This window comes from Lepidochelys kempii, chromosome 2, assembly GCF_965140265.1.
Source record: "Lepidochelys kempii isolate rLepKem1 chromosome 2, rLepKem1.hap2, whole genome shotgun sequence".
NCBI lineage: Eukaryota > Metazoa > Chordata > Testudines > Cheloniidae > Lepidochelys > Lepidochelys kempii.
In genome coordinates, this window is record NC_133257.1 from 266,901,866 (window position 1) to 266,922,244 (window position 20,379).

The 20,379-nt window shown below is 43.8% G+C and overlaps 1 protein-coding gene across 4 annotated transcripts in view; it reads right to left on the minus strand.

Annotated features, from left to right (window-relative positions):
- The window catches only part of SMARCC1 (SWI/SNF related BAF chromatin remodeling complex subunit C1), a 178,314-nt gene that overhangs the window by 24,020 nt on the left and 133,915 nt on the right, over positions 1 to 20,379 (minus strand). For 3 of the 4 annotated variants that reach the window (XM_073334923.1, XM_073334922.1, XM_073334925.1), the window contains 2 exons: positions 19,408 to 19,542; positions 12,348 to 12,606 (listed from right to left, as the gene is read on the minus strand). In XM_073334923.1, coding sequence (XP_073191024.1) covers positions 12,348 to 12,606; positions 19,408 to 19,542 — 394 coding nt within the window. Of the gene's footprint in view, positions 1 to 3,975; positions 4,661 to 12,347; positions 12,607 to 19,407; positions 19,543 to 20,379 lie in introns of those variants that run through there. The other variant, XM_073334924.1, reaches the window with a different exon arrangement.

A 20,379-nucleotide genomic window follows, 5' to 3' on the forward strand; every position in this document is an offset into this window, starting at 1 on the left:
TCAGGTGAATTTCATTTCCAGAGACGGTACAATCTTCAGCACCTTTGCTAAGATTGTTTACCTGGGTGCTAATCAGCATCTACTGTGGTGAAGTAGACATCTAGCCAATAATTATTTTAAAATCATTAACTTATTTCAGAGAGGCCACCAAAACAGCAATTAGTTGGTAACAAATTTTGTTACTGATTGGGTTGAAATATGAATTGGTGACCCAGAGACAAAATATTCTGTATCTCACTACTGTCACAGGAGTGTCCAAGGAGGGAAATATATACATGAGAGGGGAAGGAGATGCAGGTGAAAACACATACATCACCCAATTCCTCTTCCCAGTATGGGCTGTCTCAATCTACAGCTAAATGGTACATCAAAAAAGGCCAGGATATCAATTTATAATGTAAGGAAAGGTGAAACAACCCCAAGCGATGTCAAAATGAGCTCAAAGTTTTTACCTTCTTCATACCCAGGAAGCAGAAACTATTTTTAACTGGACCAAGAATCCTCCTATCATAAAAGTGTTACCTGGATCCATCCCAGAGACATGTGTTGTTAGATTGAGCACAGAATTGGATGTCAAGAATGCCCCATTTTTAATAATGGTTCTGCTATTGACTTGCTGCATGGGTTTTAGGTAAGTAATTTCTGTGTCTTGAGTTTCCTCAGCTATAAAATAGGGATATATGTATCTACATCACAAGGGTGTTGGGATGACTAGGTATTTGAACTTCATTTGGAAAAACTAAAGCCCTTTTTAAGTGTTTAATTATGACTATGATCTACCTATGCTATGATAAAATGTAAGGTATTTTGAAGTTTCATATGCAACAGGGGACAGAAGATCTTTTCCTGGAATGATTCCTTGATCCCCAGAAAGTTCACTGTTGATCAGCTGATAACCCTCCTTTCTCTAATGAGAAATATCTATGAAGCTCATGAAGGAGCCATCATTTTCAATTACTCTAGTAAAGTCTAATACACCCATTTGCTTACAGTGATCCAAGATAAGGTCATGCCTCTTGGGAAAAATATTTTTAACTCCTACCAAACCCCAAACGGAAGGGCTCCCAGATCTGGGTTGATTTCTGTCTTATTTCACAAACAGACTGTGTCCCACCCACTCTTTTAGGATTGATGGTATTTAATGGAGGGATCTGTGCACTCTAAAATAGGGCCAAGAAGATCTAAGGGATATACAGGCTGGAGATTCCCAATTAAGGCAAATAATCTAACATGCAGTGGCTGTCTCTCTCAGACACCACATTAATGAACAAATCCCAAGGCTTTATATAAAAGTTTAGGCATCCTTTATGAGTACCACCATAATTAAATTTAGATGGGAAGTCCCTTGCCTCAGGCATAGAAAGAGGGTCCCTCCAGGCTGAAACTCAGCTACTCATCCTGATGGCAGCACATTTGAGACACAACTGAGCTATATCATTCAAGATATTAGATTAGCTTCTTATCTAAATGTCTGCTAGCTGTTTTATACCAAGCTCCTGAAGAGTACTAGAAAAATCTTATTTATTTGGATTTTAGCCCTCCATTTAGTGGCTGCATTGGAAAAGGCAGGCGGAGCAAACAGAGGGTATGTATACACTGCTATTAAAACCCTGTGGCTGGCCTGTGCCAGCTGACTTGTGCTCACAGGGCTCAGGCTAACAGGGTGTTTAATTTCAGGGTAGACATTTGGGTTTGGGCTGGAGAACAGGCTCTATAACCCTGCCAGGTGAGAGGTCCCAGAGCTCGGGCTACAGCCTGAGCCAGAAAATCTGCACTGCAATTAAATAGCCCCTCAGCTCAAGCCAGCTGGCCTGGGCAGCAACAGGCATCTAATTGCAGTGTAGGCTTAGTTCCAGAGAGGCTTAGTTCCAAAACAATGAGCATAAAGTCCCTTCCAGGGTACACTCTGTTTTCCTGTTCAGTGAAGTGCCGCTCATCTCAAAGGATTCTAAAGCACTTTATAAACTACTTGCAGATAGCACTCCACCCATCACAGAAATGCAATAATCTCATGGGCGGAAAGTAACACAGGAGTTAACCTAATTAGACTGCAAACTCCTCTGGACAGGGGCTGTATTTTCCTGTGTGCACAATGCCTAACACAAAGCACCGTCATCCTGACTACACTACCAGTACTAACAATGGAGTGAAGAATACTGTATCAACTGAAAACCACAAAGGGAGTTTGGGGAGGAAGGGAGGCAGAGTGCTATTACCCAACCTGGAATTTTTCCAGGACAGCAGGGTTAACAACCTTCCTCTTAGGGCATGGTTATACTTGCAGATGTAGAGCTCTGTGAGTTAAACCCGCCATCGTAGAGTGCAGAAGGGAAAGCGCTGCAGTCTGTCCACACTGACAGCGCACTGGTGTGGCCACATTTGCCACTTGCAGTGGCACTGGGAGCGGTGCATTATGGGCAGCTGTCCCACAGAGCACCTCTTCCCATTTTGGCGCTGTGGCTTGTGGGAAGGGGGTGGGCGCTGTGGGGCATTCTGGGTCCTGTCCCAACACCCCATGATACATTGGTTCACATCCCAGCATTCCCTTTGCTTCTGTCCACATTTGGCGCCATCTTTCAACATTTTTTGTACTGCGCACTCTGTCTTCCCTTTCGGTCTGTGGGAATGGAGCCCGAACTGCTGAGAAGTACGCTGAGGAGTCTCGCCAGCATGTCACGTTTGGCAGTCGAGTTATCCTTATGATCCAAAGTGACAGTGAGGGCTCCAACGATATCGACTCGAGTAATGCATATGACACGAGTTTGCTTGTGGCATTCATGGACGTGCTCACCATCATGGAATGCCGCTTTTGGGCTCGGGAAACAAGCACTGAGTGGTGGGATCACATTGTCATGCAAGTCTGGGATGATGAGCAGTGGCTGCAGAACTTTCGGATGAGAAAAGCCACTTTCATGGGACTGTGTGAGGAGCTCGTCCCCATCCTGCAGTGCAAGGACATGAGATTGAAAGCTGCCCTGCCGGTGGAGAAGCGCGTGGCGATTGCAATCTGGAAGCTGGCAACTCCAGACAGCTACCGATTGGTTGCTAACCAATTTGGAGTGGAGAAGTCGACCGTTGGAATCGTGTTGATGCAAATCTGCAGGGCCATTAATCGCATCCTGCTCAGAAAAACCATGACTCTGGGTAATGTGCATGACATTGTGGCTGGCTTTGCACAAATGGGTTTCCCTAACTGCAGAGGGGCAACAGATGGCACATATATTCCAATGCTGGCACCAGCCCACCTAGCCTCCGAGTATGTTAATCAGAAGGGGTGTTTCTTGATGGTTCTCCAGGCGCTTGTAGATCACCATGGGCATTTCACTGACATTAACGCAGGCTGGCCCGGAAAAGTGCATGACACAAGCATCTTTCGGAACATTGGCCTGTTCAGGAAGCTGCAAGCCAGGACTTTTTTCCCAGACCAGAAGGTCACTGTAGGGGAAGTTGAAATGCCCACTGTGATCCTTGGAGACCCCGCTTACCCTTTAATGCCGTGGCTCATGAAACCCTACACAGGGAGCCTTGACAGCAGCAAGAAGCAGTTCAACAACAGGCTGAGCCAGTGCAGAATGACTGTGGAGTGTGCTTTTGGCCGCTGGAGCTCTCTGTATGGGAAGCTGGACCTGGCCGATGACAGCATCCCCACAGTTATATCCACATGCTGTATCTTCCATAACATTTGTGAAAGGAAGGGTGAAAGATTCACTCAGACATGGAACTCGGAAGTTCAACACCTGGAGGGTGAATCTGAACAGCCAGAGAGCAGGTCTATTAGAGGGGCCCAGAGTGGGGCTGCAAGGATTAGGGATGCCTTGAGGGAGCAATTTGAGACTGAAAGCCACCAGTAATGTCTGGTGCCCTGTACAGGAGTGAAATGCAGTGGTTCCAATGTCAGCAGGAATCTGTGTTTGCTACGCTGACTTGTAGTGCCTGTTTCTTTCCTGGGCTAAGGTATCTTTTACTTTATGCAATAAGAAAGAATTTTTTCAAAGCCAATAAAATCCATTTACTGAAAAGAAAATTCATTTATTGAAAAGAAAACACAACTGCTTGGGAAACAGAAAGGGCAAGCGGGTGGGGTGGGGAACGGTACAGATTTGCATATGTCCTGTTGTCATACTCAGCCTTCCTGTCTGGAGTGCTGTGCATGAGTGCTGCACTTCAGGATGGCTATACTGCATGGTGATGGGGGATAAGTGCAGAGGGTAAGGGTCATAGTCTTCAGGTATGGGTGGTGAAGCTACAGGTGTTGGAGGCAGCTGGTGGTGGTAACAACCTGGATGTTGGGGAAAGTGGGTTGGAGGTGACATGGGGGCACAAGGGAAAGAGTTTTGGGACAAGGGTGGGGGAGGGGTGGGCACGGTAGTGTTCTGCCTGCATGGCTACGAGCGCCGGGATCGAATACGCTTGGTGCTCCATTATGCTTATCAGCCGATCCGTGCTTTGCTGCCAGAGCACTGCGCTTTTGCGCTGGAGCTCCTCATTCTGCTGGCGGATCCTCCTTTCACTGTCCTGCCACTCCTGCACCTTTAGATTTTCATTACTTGAATACTGCATTACTTCATGCAACATGTGTTCCTTGCTTCTATGGGGTTTCTGATTCTTTGGAGTCTTTCAGCCGATGATAACATGGACGGCTGAGGTCTCAAGGTTGCATCTGTAAAGGCAAAATGCAACACTCAACAGAGACAGCATTGTTCACACCAGTCAGAGCAACGATTCCCCCATACTTAAGGGCAAGCACCGTCTACACAATAGCATAATTTGCCCGTCCCAAACCGAGCGCACATAACCCACAGGAGCCCCAAAATGATGAGTAAGCACAGGGTCAAGCGTGACTGATTGTTTCATGGCTATACTGTCCTCTGGGTTTGTGCGCCTTGGGGAGAGCCAACAGTGGCAGGGGGCCCCTATACGGAACACTGTCCCCACATTTTCCACAGGAGTTCATCCTGGAAGATCTCTCGCTGCTGATGGTGACCTGGGAAGCAAGGGAGGGTCTTCTATTGCAATGCGGATTCCACCCTGGCCCATATGCAGCTTGCCTGTGGGCAGCAATGGTCCCCCCGCCCCCCACGGCACAGTGGTGTGGACAAGTTAGCCTTACTGGGACAAGGAACACAGTGGCTCTCCCGAGAAACCTGCACAAGTGCATTGCCCAAGTTCTGGATGAGACCTCTGAAGAGGTCACTGAGGCCGATTACCGCGGTGTGAGAGAGCAAATCAATGCCCTGTTCCACATCAAGGCATGCATACAGCCCTAACCCTCCTCGCCCCAAGAGCCCACACTGAATAACTTCCTTCCCAAAATAAAAGCTGCTTACTGGAAACCTCCTCTGGTGTTTGTCCTTCCCCAAGCACTGGCCGCCACGACTGGCTACCTTTCTCCTGGCTTGAGAACAGCTCCTGGCTGCATGCATCTAGGGATTCCATGGTGTCTTCCTCTGCCTCAGCACCCTCGCTTCCGCTTTGCTGCTCTTCCTCCTCCTGCCTGTTGACCTGAAGTGTCCATGGTGGTACTCGGAGTGGAGGTGGGGTCGCCCCCAAGTATCAAGTCCAGCTCTTTGTAGAAACAGCAGGTCATAGGGGCAGCACTGGAATGGCTGTTTGTCTCATGGGCTTTGTGGTAGGCACTCTGCAACTCCTTCACTTTAACCCTGCACTACAGTGTATCCCAGTCATGGCCCCTTTCCATCATGTCCCTTGATATTTGCCCGAAGATATAGTAACTCCTACTGCTGAAGCGCAGCTTCCTCCCCCCAAACACTGATGAGGTCCAGCACCTTCCCATTGCTCCATACTGGGGACTGCCTGGAGGCATGGTCACCTGGAAAGATTCGCTGAGAGCATTCCAAGCCTGGCCGAGCAAACAGGAAGGGGATTTTCAAAACTCCCAGAGAATTTAAAGGGCGGGTCTGATGGTTGGTCACCTGAGGGCAGGGCAGCAGAGTTCAAAGTGATGACCAGAGTGGCTAGCACAGGCATTGTGGGACACTTCTGGAGGCCGATCAGAGCAGACTATAGGACCAGCGTGTCCACACTGGTGCTGCGGCACTCCAGCAGGGGTGCAGCAAACGTTACTCCACTTACCGAGGTGGAGTACCAGCAGCACTGTAGCCACGGAGTCAGAGCCCTCTACATGCCTTGCCAGTGTGGACGGGTAGTGAGCTAGTGCGCCCGGGGCTCCTTTATTGTGCTGTAACTTGCAAGTGTAGCCAAGCCCTTAAATAATAAATTGGACGCTTAATGAGCAGAGATATTTGGGCAGTCAGTTTTAAACCTGGTCTGAAAGGGGTCATTATCAGATGGATGAATGCCAGCTGCTAATATATATTTAAGAGAAACTAAGAATCAGAGAAGGGAAGTGCTAGTGGCTCGTACTATCATGAGGTTCACCACAAATACTTACGTGCTATGATTATGGGTGTCGATGTAAATATCGGGACAGATATATTTATGGATTAGTTATGCTAGGTCTCAGATGGACATCTGTCAGATGTGTCTATATGCTGTGTTTGTTGAGTTAACTTTGTCACTGAGGGATCTTCCAATATAGACCCAAGGTGCCAGAATGTGGCGAGGGGAAGAGAAATCAAGAAACAAGCTGTCTTCTATGCCTGTTCCACTCAGGTCAACTTGTGAGTCACTGACTCAGAGGACTCACGGGTGCGGGGGGGGGCAACTTGTTGGGTTTGCTTAAGACTGCCCCCAAGGATCATAAAGTTCTAGTTCTGATGCACTCTTGAAACCAGAGATTTATCCCATTTTCCCTTAACAAGGTAAAAAAAATTATCCAACGTTATATCTCTCAGTTTGTAGCTGGAGAGTTTTTGCTACTTAAAATGATGGAGACTCTCCTAGTCTTTCTAGGAGGACATCGTAGCAAACTCCTGGACTTCCACCTGAGATTTTGAAGGCGTTTAAAGCAATCCCCTTTCTACAAGGACACTACAGGGAGAAGGTGAAAGAGGGAGAGAAGTCAATTTTACCCATGAATTCTCAAGCAAACAAATCCCTTGAAAGGGCCAAGGATTCTTACCCTTAAGAAAACTGAAATATAGGAACTGCCATACTGAATCAGATGCAAGATCCAGCTAATTTGGTCTTACAGTGACCAATAACAGATGCTTCACAGGAAGGTGTAAGAACCTCACTCAGAAGGCAGATGTGGGATCATCGGATATTAGTTATCCTGATCTCTAATAGTTGCAGATTGGCTTAAACCCTGAAACTCTGGTTTAATACCCCTTCCAAAACTTGTTCTAACAACTCGGGATATTCTTGATATCCACATAGAATGTACAATACATTTTTGAATCTTGTGAAGTTTGTGGCCTCAATGACATTCTGTAGCAATGAATTCCACCATCTAATTACATGTTGTACGAAAATATTATTTCCTTTCATCTGTTTTGAATTTGCCATGTTTTAATTTTGTTGAATGTCCCTCTGTTTTTGTGTTATGAGATAGAGGAACAGAAGTTCCCAATCTGCTATCTCTAGAACATTACTGTATATACTTCCTTCATGTCCCCTCTTACTCGTATGCTTTTCTACGGTAACAATCCTCATCTTTCCGATCTTGATTCGGCAAGGAGAGTTTTTTCAGGTCCTTGATCATTTTTGCTGCCCTTCTCTGAACCCCCTCCAGTTGTGCAATATTCTTTAAACACTGAATGGCCAATACCGCACACAGAATTCCAGATGGGGCCCCACCACTGATTTATATAAATGTATTATAATATTCTTCACATTATTCACCATCTCATTCCTTATGCAACTTAATATCTTGGTAGCTATTTTGACCATGGCTGCAAGGTGAGAAGAGGTCCTCATTCAACTGTCTACTGGGACACCCAGGTCCTTTTTGTGCTTTGACACTGTTACGAATTACACCTGGTAGGACACGCACACAAGTGCTACGAATTACACCTGGTAGGACACGCACACAAGTGCTACGAATTACACCTGGTAGGACACGCACAGTTCGAATCTAGGCTGAGGCACAGAAACAAAGTCCACAACTGCAGAGTTCCCAAAAGACACTAAGTTTATTACGCTCGAGCGTGGTGCCCCCCTGCTAGCCAGGAGGGGACCCTGAATGCAAATTATACAAAGGTTATATACCTTTTAGCAAAGCATGTTGCCCTCGTGCATTGGAAACCTTAGCCAATAAACAAACCCTTGTCTTATCTACCACCTATCCCTGCTTGGTGCATTCCTCGTGCTATACCAGTATGTTAATTACACAGCATGGTCCTAAAGCCATGCATCAGTAACTTTTATTATCAGGATGGGAGGCCTCACATCAAGGCCAAGAGACAGGGAGTTAGAGACTGACAAAAACCAGATACTGGGAGTCAAGGCAGGCTGGAGACAAGGAGGATTTTCACAGGGATTCAATATCTAAGGATTACTCCTCCTGGTGTATGATGTGCTGGCATTTAAACAATGGTGGGCCCCAAACCAAAATGGAGTCACATGTGCTAACTTTTCCTTAACAACACAGTTAGTTTAGAATTCTGTACGATGTATGTGTAGTTTAATGTTTTCCTCCAATGCATTTCTTTGCATTTGTCAACCTTGAATTTTTGATTGATCTAGCTGATTTAGGACTCTGTAGTTACCACAGTCCTCTCTGGTCCTGTCTGACCTAAATACATTTTGTCTTCTGCAAAATTTGCCAAGTCACTGTCCACAACCCTCTTTCCATACCATTAACTCTATTAAAATATGGGATCTAGTACACAACTTTGCAACCCCTACTAACAACCTTTTATCATGATGAAAACTGACCATTTAATCCTCTTTGCTTTCTGTCTCCTAGCCACTAGTTTTTGATTCAGGACAATACTTTACCTCTCACCCCATGACTCCTTAGGTTCCTTAGTAGCCTCTTGTAGGACCTTGTCAAAGGCCTTTAAGAAGTTCAAATACATTTTGTCAGCCAGTGGTTCTTCATCCACTACTCTACTGATATGATTAGTGAAATGCTATTTTCCTTTGCTGAAACTTTGCTGGTTAGATCTTTTCATATCATGAGCTTCCAAGTGGTTTTTTTAAATTGTTTTTTAATATCATTTGAACTGAACTGCCAGGTAAAGATGTGAGACTTAAAGGCTTTTAATTCCCCAGGATCACCCCTAGAACTTACTTTTAAAAATATAGTTACAACATTTGCTACCCTTCAATCCTCTGGAACAGCAGCTGCTTTCAATGAAACGTTGCGTATTTTGTTAGCAGCTCAGTTACTTCATACTTAAAGCTCCGTAAGAATTCTTTGATGGACCATCTCGGCCCAGTGATTGATTGCATTTTTATTTATCAATTTGCTTCTGCACCTCCTCTTCTGACACCTCAATCTCAGAGTATCTCATCATTGTTACCAGAAAAAAGTTGGTCCATGGTAAGAAATTGTATGACATTTTTAGCACTGAAGAAAATTCAAACAAATCATTTAGCTTCTCAGCAACATCCTTTATGACTTCCTTTAACCTAGTCATCCTGTAAACCCACTGATTCTTTTGCAGCCTTCCTGCTACTTTTATTTTTTTTATATATATATATATTTTACACACACACTCTCCCCATTTTGGTGCTGGCTCAGCACCTGTATGATGTGCAAACAGAAGAGGGGTAACCTCACAGTCTTTGAACAGTTCCAAAATTTGTCACCTTTGCTCATTTCACAGTGCCCAACAGGTAGGTGCCTGCCGCCTCCTCCTGGTGTGCTAAGAATAAAGCTACTTGGCAGTGCCACCAGTGAGACAAGGGGTTAACCACACCAAGACAGTGACCACCACACTTGGACTAACAAATAATTCAAATTCACATAAGCAAACAAATTAAAAATAACCATAAACTTTATGTAAGAATTTGAATAAAGAGAAATACTCAATCAGTAAAAATATTCAGTGATTAAAATGATTAGAGATATTTATAATGCTTTTTAATTACTATTGGCTATGCTGTCAAGCGCACTAGGTCACATGACCACACACTCTCTAATGTTCCTAACCATAAGTGATTCTCCCCTCAGTTTCGTCGACCTGTCACGTCTCAGGTACCCAGACGGTGCATATAGAGATATGTTGCTGGCCCATAAGGAAATGTTGTTAGAAACAAACTTTAGAATTATAGAAATGTAGGGCTGGAAGGGACCTCGAGAAGTCATCAACTCCAGAGCCCTGTGATGTGGCAGAACCAAGTAAACCTAGACCATCCTTGAGAGATATTTGTCCAACTTGTTTTTAAAAGCTTCCAATGATGGGACTCCATGACCTCCCTTGGAAGCCAATTCTAGAGCTTAACGATCCTTATAGTTAGAAAGTTTTTCCAAATATTTACCCTAAAGCTCCCTTGCTACAGATTAAGCACGTTACTTTTTGTCCTACCTTTAGAGGACATGCGGAACAACTCATCACAGTCCTCTTTAAAACAGCCCTTAACATATTAGACCTATCAGGTCCAGCCTCAATCTTTTGTCAAGACTAAACATACACAGTTTTGTTAACCATTACTCATAGGTCAGGTTTTCTAAACCTTTTATCATTTTTGTTGCTCTCCTCTGGACTCTTTCCAATTTGTCCACATCTTTCTTAATTTCCCTATTACTTATTGCCTGCTGTTTATTGGTTTCACGAGCATCACATTTCCAAATTTTGAAGGATTTCTGTTTGGCTAAAAAAAACCAAAAACTCCTGAACCTAATCCTGTCGTACTTGCTCCAAACATTACAGTATCACTAGTATAAAATGCCATATTTTGGACTATTACTGAAGAATACAGTAACCCTTTTTATAAGGGTAACTCAGATGAATCTGATTATTTAACTAGCTGAAGTTTTCCCTTTACAAAACCACAGATCCACCCTGGTCTTTGACCTTCTCTTGTGCTCTTCTAAAGAACCTCATTTTTTCAGGGGATTGGGAAGAGAAGAGAAGAGACTAATGCTGGGCTCCAGAGATTGACATGGTTTCAGTTCAATTTAATGAAAACCACGTGGGTCACTTTGAGCATCACTCTGCTCATCCGATGAAGCCATCTATTCTAATCGTAACAGGGGAAGAGTAGCAGAAGAAGAGTAGCCATGATTTAGCATAGTACTACAATTTGTCTCCATTATCTTCCTGTTTCTGAAGCTCACAACTTTGGGTTATCATGGATTCTTATGTCCTTCTCTCCTCACATACAGGCTCCCTCCAAATCTTGTCATTTCACTCTTAAAACATTTCTAAAATCTGTTCTTTCCTTCATAGTCCCACATCATAACTCTCATATTTGAGCTACTGCAACCTTCCCTATCATCACTCCATCTGTTAATCCTTCCTGATATATACTTCTCCACTCTTCAGTTTAAAATTCAGAAGCTAAAATAATCTCTTTCTAGATGCTCTGACCAAGTCACCACCTTCTGAACCCAAAGACCTTCAGTGTCTCCCTATCATTGAATCACAGGACTGGAAGGGACCTTGAGAGGCCATCTATCCAATCCCCTGCACTCATGGCAGGGCTATGTATTATCTAGACCATCCCTGACAGGTGTTTGTCTACCCTGCTCTTAAAAGTCTCCAACGGCGGAGATTCCACAACCTTCCTAGGCAATTTATTCCAACACTTAACCACCCTGACAGGAAATTTTTCCTAATGTCCAACCTAAACCGCCCTTGCTGCTATTTAAGCCCACTGGTTCTTGCCCTAGCCTCAGAGGTTAAGAACAACAATTTTTCTCCCTCCTCCTTGTAACAACCTTTTATGTACTTGAAAACTTATGTCCTCTTTCAGTCTTCTCTTCTCCAGACTAAACAAACCCAGTTTTTTCAAACTTCCCTTATAGGTCATGTTTTCTAGATCTTTAATCATTTTTGTTGTTCTTATCTGGACTTTCTCCAATTTGTCCACATTTTTCCTGAAATGTGGTGCCCAGAACTTAACACAATACTCCAGCTGAGGCCTAATCAGCACAGAGTGGAGCAGAATTACTTCTCGTGTCTTGCTTACGACTCTCCTGCTAATACTTCCCACAATTATATTTGCTTTTTTTGCAACAGTGTGACACTGTTGACTCCTATCTAGCATGTTATCCACTATGACCCCCATATGAGCTCTATTAGCTCAGACAGCCTGCAGTTGTGCCAAGTCACAGAAGTTACCAAACAAAACTGCATCATGCAGTAACATACAATAATATTAGCCATTCTGGTCTCTTTTATAAGAAGACGCACCCTTTATATGAAACACACACTACATTAAATAAGTACACAAGCAGATGTGTAGTTTCATCTGTCATCACTTCTTCTCCTGGCCTTAATCAATCATGATTATCTTCTCTTACAAACTCTTACCTGGCTGTGGTGGATGAGGGGGGGGCATCTGGTGGTGCATCATAGGATATGGAGGGGGCTGCTGATGGGGCAGCATGCCCGGATGACCCGGTGCCCCAAGTGGGTTCATGCCAGGCCCACTGGAATGCTGGTGCGATTGTTGTGTGTTCTGACTGTGCTGCTGCTCCATTTGCTGGCGAGCCCTTAACTCTGCATATTTCAGCTGCTCCATGTGGAAGTTCTGTCGCTCCGTCAGCAGCTGCTGCCTCTGCTGCTCTAACTGCAGCCAAGAGAAAAACCATTCCAGTTAGAAATATGAAAAGATGTAAGAAGTTCTCCCCACAATGCTAGAAGTTCTTATCACCAATTGGGAACTCACCTGCTTAGCTCACCACTATTTTCCACTCAGGATGACAATATGTGCCATTAAAAAGGGATATTGTCTGTTACCACCCACAGCAGTTAGTTAACTCTACCATGGTGTTTTCATTCCAGGGAACCCCATGGCACTACAACTACAATTTAACCCAAGATAGACTGTAGACGTTCACCTCCTCTCACTTCTGCAAGCAATCGCTCTCCCGCTGATCCAGTTTCCTCGCCATGTTGCACTGTGGGAAAGACAATCACTAAGAAGGAACTGGATACAACCAGAGGAGTTTTCTATGGAAAGACTTCACCACCTAATTCTGCCCCAACAACATGTGCTCACAAAGTTCATACAGGGTCCTAATTCTATGCCTAGATTTCCAGAGTGACAGCTATGCCTCAAGGCACCCCTTAACCATTGATTTGGATTGCTGAGGCTAATACTGTTTCATGTTTGGACCAGCTGCCTTTTCCTTAAACTTTTTAAAAACACATTATTGTGGTTTCAGTACAAAGCTTTGTAACAAGTAACCTAGATGATGAATAATGAAGTCAGCCGCAGAAGATGCTTCTTACTATGGGGCTGTTACTATGCTGATCTTCTCATTATGGTTAGAAAAGCTCATATGTAAATCTTAGCTAACTCTAAGCTCAGCAAAGAGTAACAGATAAGTGTTTCCTTGTACCTCTAAATGTTTTAATCTAGTTGAGGTATACCACAACATAGCTTTCACCAGATCCATCCAAACCCCCTTCTATTCAGTTACTCATGAAAGAAAAGCAAAAAAGTGTGGAAATTGGATTTTGGAAAGTCACCTATAAAGTTTACCAGCTTGATAGCCGTATTTTAAAAATGCATCCGCCCTGTCAGCCAGGAAGCTGATCAGAGACCAAATGCCAGCCTCTGAGACATGCTGCTCAAATTCTTTTCCCAGTTTCTTTGCAATCTCAACACAGGTGAGTTACGCTCTGTGAAGATGAACTGCATGTCTAGATACAAACTAAACTCTTCTTTCCCTTCCCCAGGAAGAACGAAACAAAAGAGAGATGATGTGATTTTTCAGTAAAAGCAAAAACATCCTCTCCATCCCAGAAGCTAAATGCCCGTTCAAATAGAAGCATTTAAAGCTACAATACAAACTACGGGGTCTAAAAAACAGTTTGTCTGCATTCAGAGTCCTTTGCTCATTGCCAACATACTTTAAGATTTCTAGAAGAACACCACTCCACAAAACATTATGCAGACTGTTCACTACCAAAGTGTGAGTGAAAAACCACTCTGCCACAAAGCATGCATTCACCAACAGAACCAGATGGGGACCAGAGCCAATGAATAATGCATAGCTCTTGTGGGGGGCTCTTTTTCAGCATGTAGACCACAATGTGTTTATTCATGCTGCCATGATTTCTTTGTCCTTGACCAATTTGACACTTTACCAGGAGGAACCTGATACAATGAAAAGACAAATACACCAATGGTGTAATGGTGCATGTGTGAAAACGGAAACAATAGGTGGCAGGCAGTTCACAGCAGAATTGCTTTAAAGTCCCTGAGAGCAAGGCTTAATAAAAAGATACCACTGGAGCTTACTTTCATATTCTAACACATTCCTGCTTCTCCATCTGCAGGCCACCTTCTCTTGGTGCAATACATGTAAAAAGGGCAATCCAGTAGAATGTCATTACAAACTTCCCCACAATGCAAACACGTGTCTAGCAATATGCACCAAATCTAAATGCTGATGAAAGCTTCTCCTCTACACAGTTCCCCCATTGGGATGGCAAAAAGGATAGGGGGACGAGAGAGAGACAGAGTCGCACAAAAGAGACTCATGAAAGTTGAAGGCTCATGTGAAACATACATGAGCTGTGATGCAAGTCAGGCCTAAAATTGATTCACAGCCCAACGCAGCAGGTTCCACATGCTAGCTCTGAAACTGCTGAGCCACACTCCTGGAGAAGCGCAAAAAGATGGATTTAAAAAGACATGTACCATATTGTTATGTCCACAGAATTAGGCTTCAGGAGGGTTTGTCATCAATACACATAAGTTTTCTATCAAGGCAGATCAGTACACATGCATTTACCTTTCAATTCTCAGAGCCAGGTGATAACCTGACAATGACAAATCATACAGGAGCTAAATTAGATTGTCTCAACCTGGGTCACAGTGCACATCTGTCCACATCACAAACAAATGCATGAACAACTTGACTCATGGAGGTGACAGGAAATGGAAAAAAGTGCTATGTCAGGAGTGACAGAAGGTTCTTCAGCACATTTGCTGTAAACATCTACAACAGGAAAAGATTTAGAATGGCATAATGTTTTCAAGCTGCCTCAAAAAGATGCACAATTAGAAATGACTTATAAATATCTATCTAATATGTTCACACTACAGCAGCCATCACTGGTTCATCATTCTACCTCCCACACTGCCTTTCCACGACAGTAAAAAGAGTGCATTCATTCATGTGTTACCACAATTTCTGGGTCAACAATGCTGCTATCAACAGAATCTCCAATTACACATAATCAGCACTGAAATAGCTTCAGATTACAAATAGAACAAAATGTGTTATGCATAAAACCTCCTCCCTCCTACCCCCCAGCCACACGTGCAGATTTCTTTTTAACAGTTACAAGCATGTGACCTTTACTATAATAGAGGGCTGAGACAGCTCAAGTGGAGCTGTATGGACATGTGGGTATGGAACCTGCCACAGTACTGAGGAACTTCTGTTTTGGTTAAATTTAATTACTCCACTAAACATCCAGAGTGTCAGCGGCACATAGCTGAATTTTGGCCACCAGGAGCCAGGGGGGAACTCATACATAGAATGTTAAGAAGGAAAATGTCAGGCTGCCTCAAAATGAAGAAAAAAGAAAGAAAGGCTGTCACTATAATGGAGTTTTCCCCCTAAAGATAAGAAAATCTACAGAGAACCTTTTCAACTTATTTATGGCCATTTCTTTAGTTGCCAATCAGTGTCAGAGGCAGACATGCAGAGTGAAACAGCTGAGGATACGAGGCAAAGAAGAATCTCTTGTTGACATTCTTTTTTGATAAAAGACCACACTTTGTCAAACTCTATCAGTCTGACTAATGCTAAGATGTGGATGTAAATTCCATTAAATTCACATGTGAGGACTGCCACAGTGCCACAGGAATTGCATCTGTATCTCTCCCACTGCACACCCCCACCCTGATGGTCCACTCCAAGAGTGTCTAGTAAGGTCTCCAGCTGTCATATGTATCTGGGCAGGGACCCTTGTCCCACTGCTTTCTGACTGAATGGATGTATTGTTTCTTGACTTTAGCTAAGCTTTTGACACGGTCTCCCACAGTATTCTTGTCAGCAAGTTAAGGAAGTATGGGCTGGATGAATGCACTACAAGGTGGGTAGAAAGCTGGCTAGATTGTCGGGCTCAACGGGTAGTGATCAATGGCTCCATATCTAGTTGGCAGCCGGTATCAAGTGGAGTACCCCAAGGGTCGGTCCTGGGGCCGGTTTTGTTCAATATCTTCATAAATGATATGGAGGATGGTGTGGATTGCACTCTCAGCAAATTTGCGGATGATACTAAACTGGGAGGAGTGGCAGATACGCTGGAGGGCTGGATAGGATACAGAAAGACCTAGACAAATTGGAGGATTGGGCCAAAAGAAATCTGATGAGGTTCAATAAGGATAAGTGCAGGGTCCTGCACTTAGGACGGAAGAACCCAATGCACAGCTACAGACTAGGGACCGAATGGCTAGGCAGCAGTTCTGCGGAAAAGGACCTAGGGGTGACAGTGGACGAGAAGCTGGATATGAGTCAGCAGTGTGCCCTTGTTGCCAAGAAGGCCAATGGCATTTTGGGATGTATAAGTAGGGGCATAGCGAGCAGATCGAGGGACGTGATCGTTCCCCTCTATTCGACATTGGTGAGGCCTCATCTGGGAGTACTGTGTCCAGTTTTGGGCCCCACACTTCAAGAAGGATGTGGATAAATTGGAGAGAGTCCAGCGAAGGGCAACAAAAATGATTAGGGGACTGGAACACATGAGTTATGAGGAGAGGCTGAGGGAGCTGGGATTGTTTAGCCTGCAGAAGAGAAGAATGAGGGGGGATTTGATAGCTGCTTTCAACTACCTGAAAGGGGGTTCCAAAGAGGATGGCTCTAGACTGTTCTCAATGGTAGCAGATGACAGAACGAGGAGTAATGGTCTCAAGTTGCAGTGGGGGAGGTTTAGATTGGATATTAGGAAAAACTTTTTCACTAAGAGGGTGGTGAAACACTGGAATGCGTTACCTAGGGAGGTGGTAGAATCTCCTTCCTTAGAGGTTTTTAAGGTCAGGCTTGACAAAGCCCTGGCTGGGATGATTTAACTGGGAATTGGTCCTGCTTTGAGCAGGGGGTTGGACTAGATGACCTTCTGGGGTCCCTTCCAACCCTGATATTCTATGATTCTATGAAGATTTTGAGGCTGCACAGCTCCCTGCCTTACACTGCGATACCCTCAGCAAACCAGTCTGCCTAAAGGCCAGCCCCTATGCGATGCTCTCCAAGGACTATGAACAGGGTGTTGCCAGCAGTTACAAGTTACCATGCCGATATGTCTACGCAAGCACATTTATTCTTTCTCCAAACTTTCTGCAAGGGTTGGGGCCCCCCCTTGGATAGAAAGTCCTGACCATTTGCTGGATCAGAAAGAAAGCCCTGAAAGCTTATTATATATTTTAACCAAAAGGCCTTTGTTTCCTAGTTTCTGGAAAATCCAGCTTGAATGAGGGAGTCTGTGCAAACCACTGCAGGGTATGGTACCTCTCTAGAGTTATTTAGTTTCAGTTATTCACCTTAATCACATTCCACTGTTTTTAGTTCCTGTAGGAGCTGTGGTAACCCTTCCCCATGGAGTAGAACACAATCATACAGAAACCATTTGTAGATTTAATACAATATAGTGCCCCAAAATATTGCCTACTATTGCAATATCTGTCACAAAGGCAAGTATAGAAAACCAGGAATTACAGGTAAATAGCCCATAACCTCATCTACTGTTACCACCACACTGCCCACAAAGAGAAAAAACCAACTACTCCACCAGGATATGCAAAAAAAGGGATGAAAAATTTAACTTTGAGCTCACCACTGAAGTAGTCAAAAGGATACCATGTCTCATTCAAAAAAAACACAGCTGAACAATATGTCAGAGGCTGATTCAGTGAATGCTGCATATCCTGCAAAGACAATATCTCTTTCCCTGGTATTTCTGATTCTAATTGTGCACAGCAAAGAAATTACTGAGTGTTAAAACAAAAGACTCAAGAAGCCGCCAAAAAAATCACTGATTTATTACTATTAATTTGTATTAGGACTGTCATGTTTCAAATGATCAGAAACTAAACTAAACCTGTGTCCTAGCCCCTACTAGTAAGCTAAGTCTCTTCCCAAGACAGAATGCTGATTCTTTGATCAGCAATCACCTTATCCTGCTGCTCAACTCCTCCGCTTTTTCCTCCATTGTCTCTACTCATTGTCTTCCATGCCAATCTGAGCTTGTTCCCAGAGCACTGTCTTACTGGCCCCCTCGCCTCTGTCCCATGTTCTTAGCTTCCTTTTTCTGTCCCTTTTGACCTGCCATTTTCCTATTCTTTCTCATCTTTCTCATCATTCCCATCCGTGCCTATGACTGCATTCTCCTCTCTCTCTCCCCTCTCTTGGAGCTCCCCATTCTTTCTCCAGCTCAGAGATCTGTTACCTACTCAGGGAGTTCCTCCACAGTGTAAAGTGCACTGTGAAGATCAGAGAGTTGAATGCTGCCACACAGGAGTGTACCCACTCTGCTACTCAGGTTGAGTAGAATACTGACTAAAAGCACAGAGGAAGTGAGAATCTCAGGGGAGCTGGAAGAGCAAATCCCACAAAAGAACTGGAGAAGCAGACTGAAAGATCAGACTAGGTGTTTGATCTAAAACCTGGGGAGGACAGAAAAGGCAGAGGATTGGTGTCCTAGAGACCATACCCTAGCGATGTATGAAAAGCATCTCCCCACCCCATTCTCTGTGGAGGAAAGAATAGCCATCCTTGAATTACAAATTGCTCCTCTCCCCCTACTCAGCAGATGTAATCTCTGCACAAGCTTGGCAAATTTTCATCCCAGAATGAATACAGGGTGGGGGCAAGAGGCAAATTAGGGGCCAATGCATAATAGATAGTCCTAACTCACTCTTTTACACCACAGAAGAGATCCTGGGTAGACATATCAGAGAGGTGAATTAAACAGCTTAATATGAGTAACTATGAATTCTAAGGGTATGTCTATACTGCAGTTAGACAGCAGTGGTTGGCCAGTGCCAGCTGATTCTGCTGGCACTAAGGGACTGTTTAATTGCAGTTTAGACATTCAGGCTCTGTCCAAGATCTGGGACCTTTCCACCTGACAGGGTCCTAGAGCCCGGGCTCCAGCCCAAGCATGAACATCCACATCCACACCAAAGTTAAACAGCCCCTTAGCCAGAGCCTGAGTCAGCTGTCATGGGCCGGCCAGCCGTGGGTTTTTAATTGCAGTGTAGATATACCCAAGGTGAGCTAACAAGAGTTGTATATTTAAAGGGTCAGGAACAGATGAAATTGCTAATACACCAGCTGTTTGGACATGCAGAGACCTCTCTAGCCATTGGCTTGCTCTAGGACATCACAGAGAATTAGTCTCCTGCACTTACTGCCTCCTTCTCTCTGTCCATGATTGTTTCCAGCTCTTCAAAATGACGAAGTTTGATCTCCAGTTTCTTCATTTGTGTTTCCACCAAGAGGGCTACCAAGGACTTGATCTTTCGCTCTTCCACTGCTGCTAGGTGCTAAGGATAAAAAACACAAAAGTTAGCACCCTCCTGCACACACAACCTTTACAAAATAGACAGTTCAGTGCTTTAAGGGATTGAATAATCAAGTATGAGTTGTGTCCTAGATTTTCCATTTGTTCACTTTAACCAAATATTTATTTTCTTTTCATTTGCAATCCTTTATCTTCACAATGATAATCCTCCTAGTATTTCTGAAGTCTTTAGTCAAAGTAGATAGATGTTAAGCTTATATATAAATTAATACTGTACAAGCTCACTCCCCCTAGACAATCTGATTTTGTCTTAAAACCATCTGAATGTGAGAACAACTGGAGTGGAGGTTTTAAAATGGAAGAGCGAGGGGGTAACGAGTTATCAAAGGGCAAAAGATTTATGGTGGCTCAGTTACATGTGATTGAAAAAGTCTTGACTATTGTGGTGTCTGTGAGGCTACTACACAGGAAGACACTCAAGAAGACTGAGGAAATGACAGATATACCTCTGCCATTCTAGAGACCTTTGCTCAAACAAGTAAAATTACAATTTTGCCCAATGTAGCAGTTCCATTTCAACCAGGGAGAGAGTCTACACAGCCTTAAGTAGCTACGCCTCACTGCCAGTGTATAAAGTTTGTTGAAAGGTTATATAAAAGAAACCCCAGTTTTTCTTTACAACCAGTTTACTGCATTGCTCTTTTATGAAATACTGAAGCTACATTCAAAATTTAAGAGTGCAAAAACAGATTACAGACAAAACCAACGGGCCTCAAATATCTCCCTCAAGCTTTATCTTTACTATTGCAGATAATCAGATGTACATCTAAGGATGATTAATTATTTAAATACATGCCAT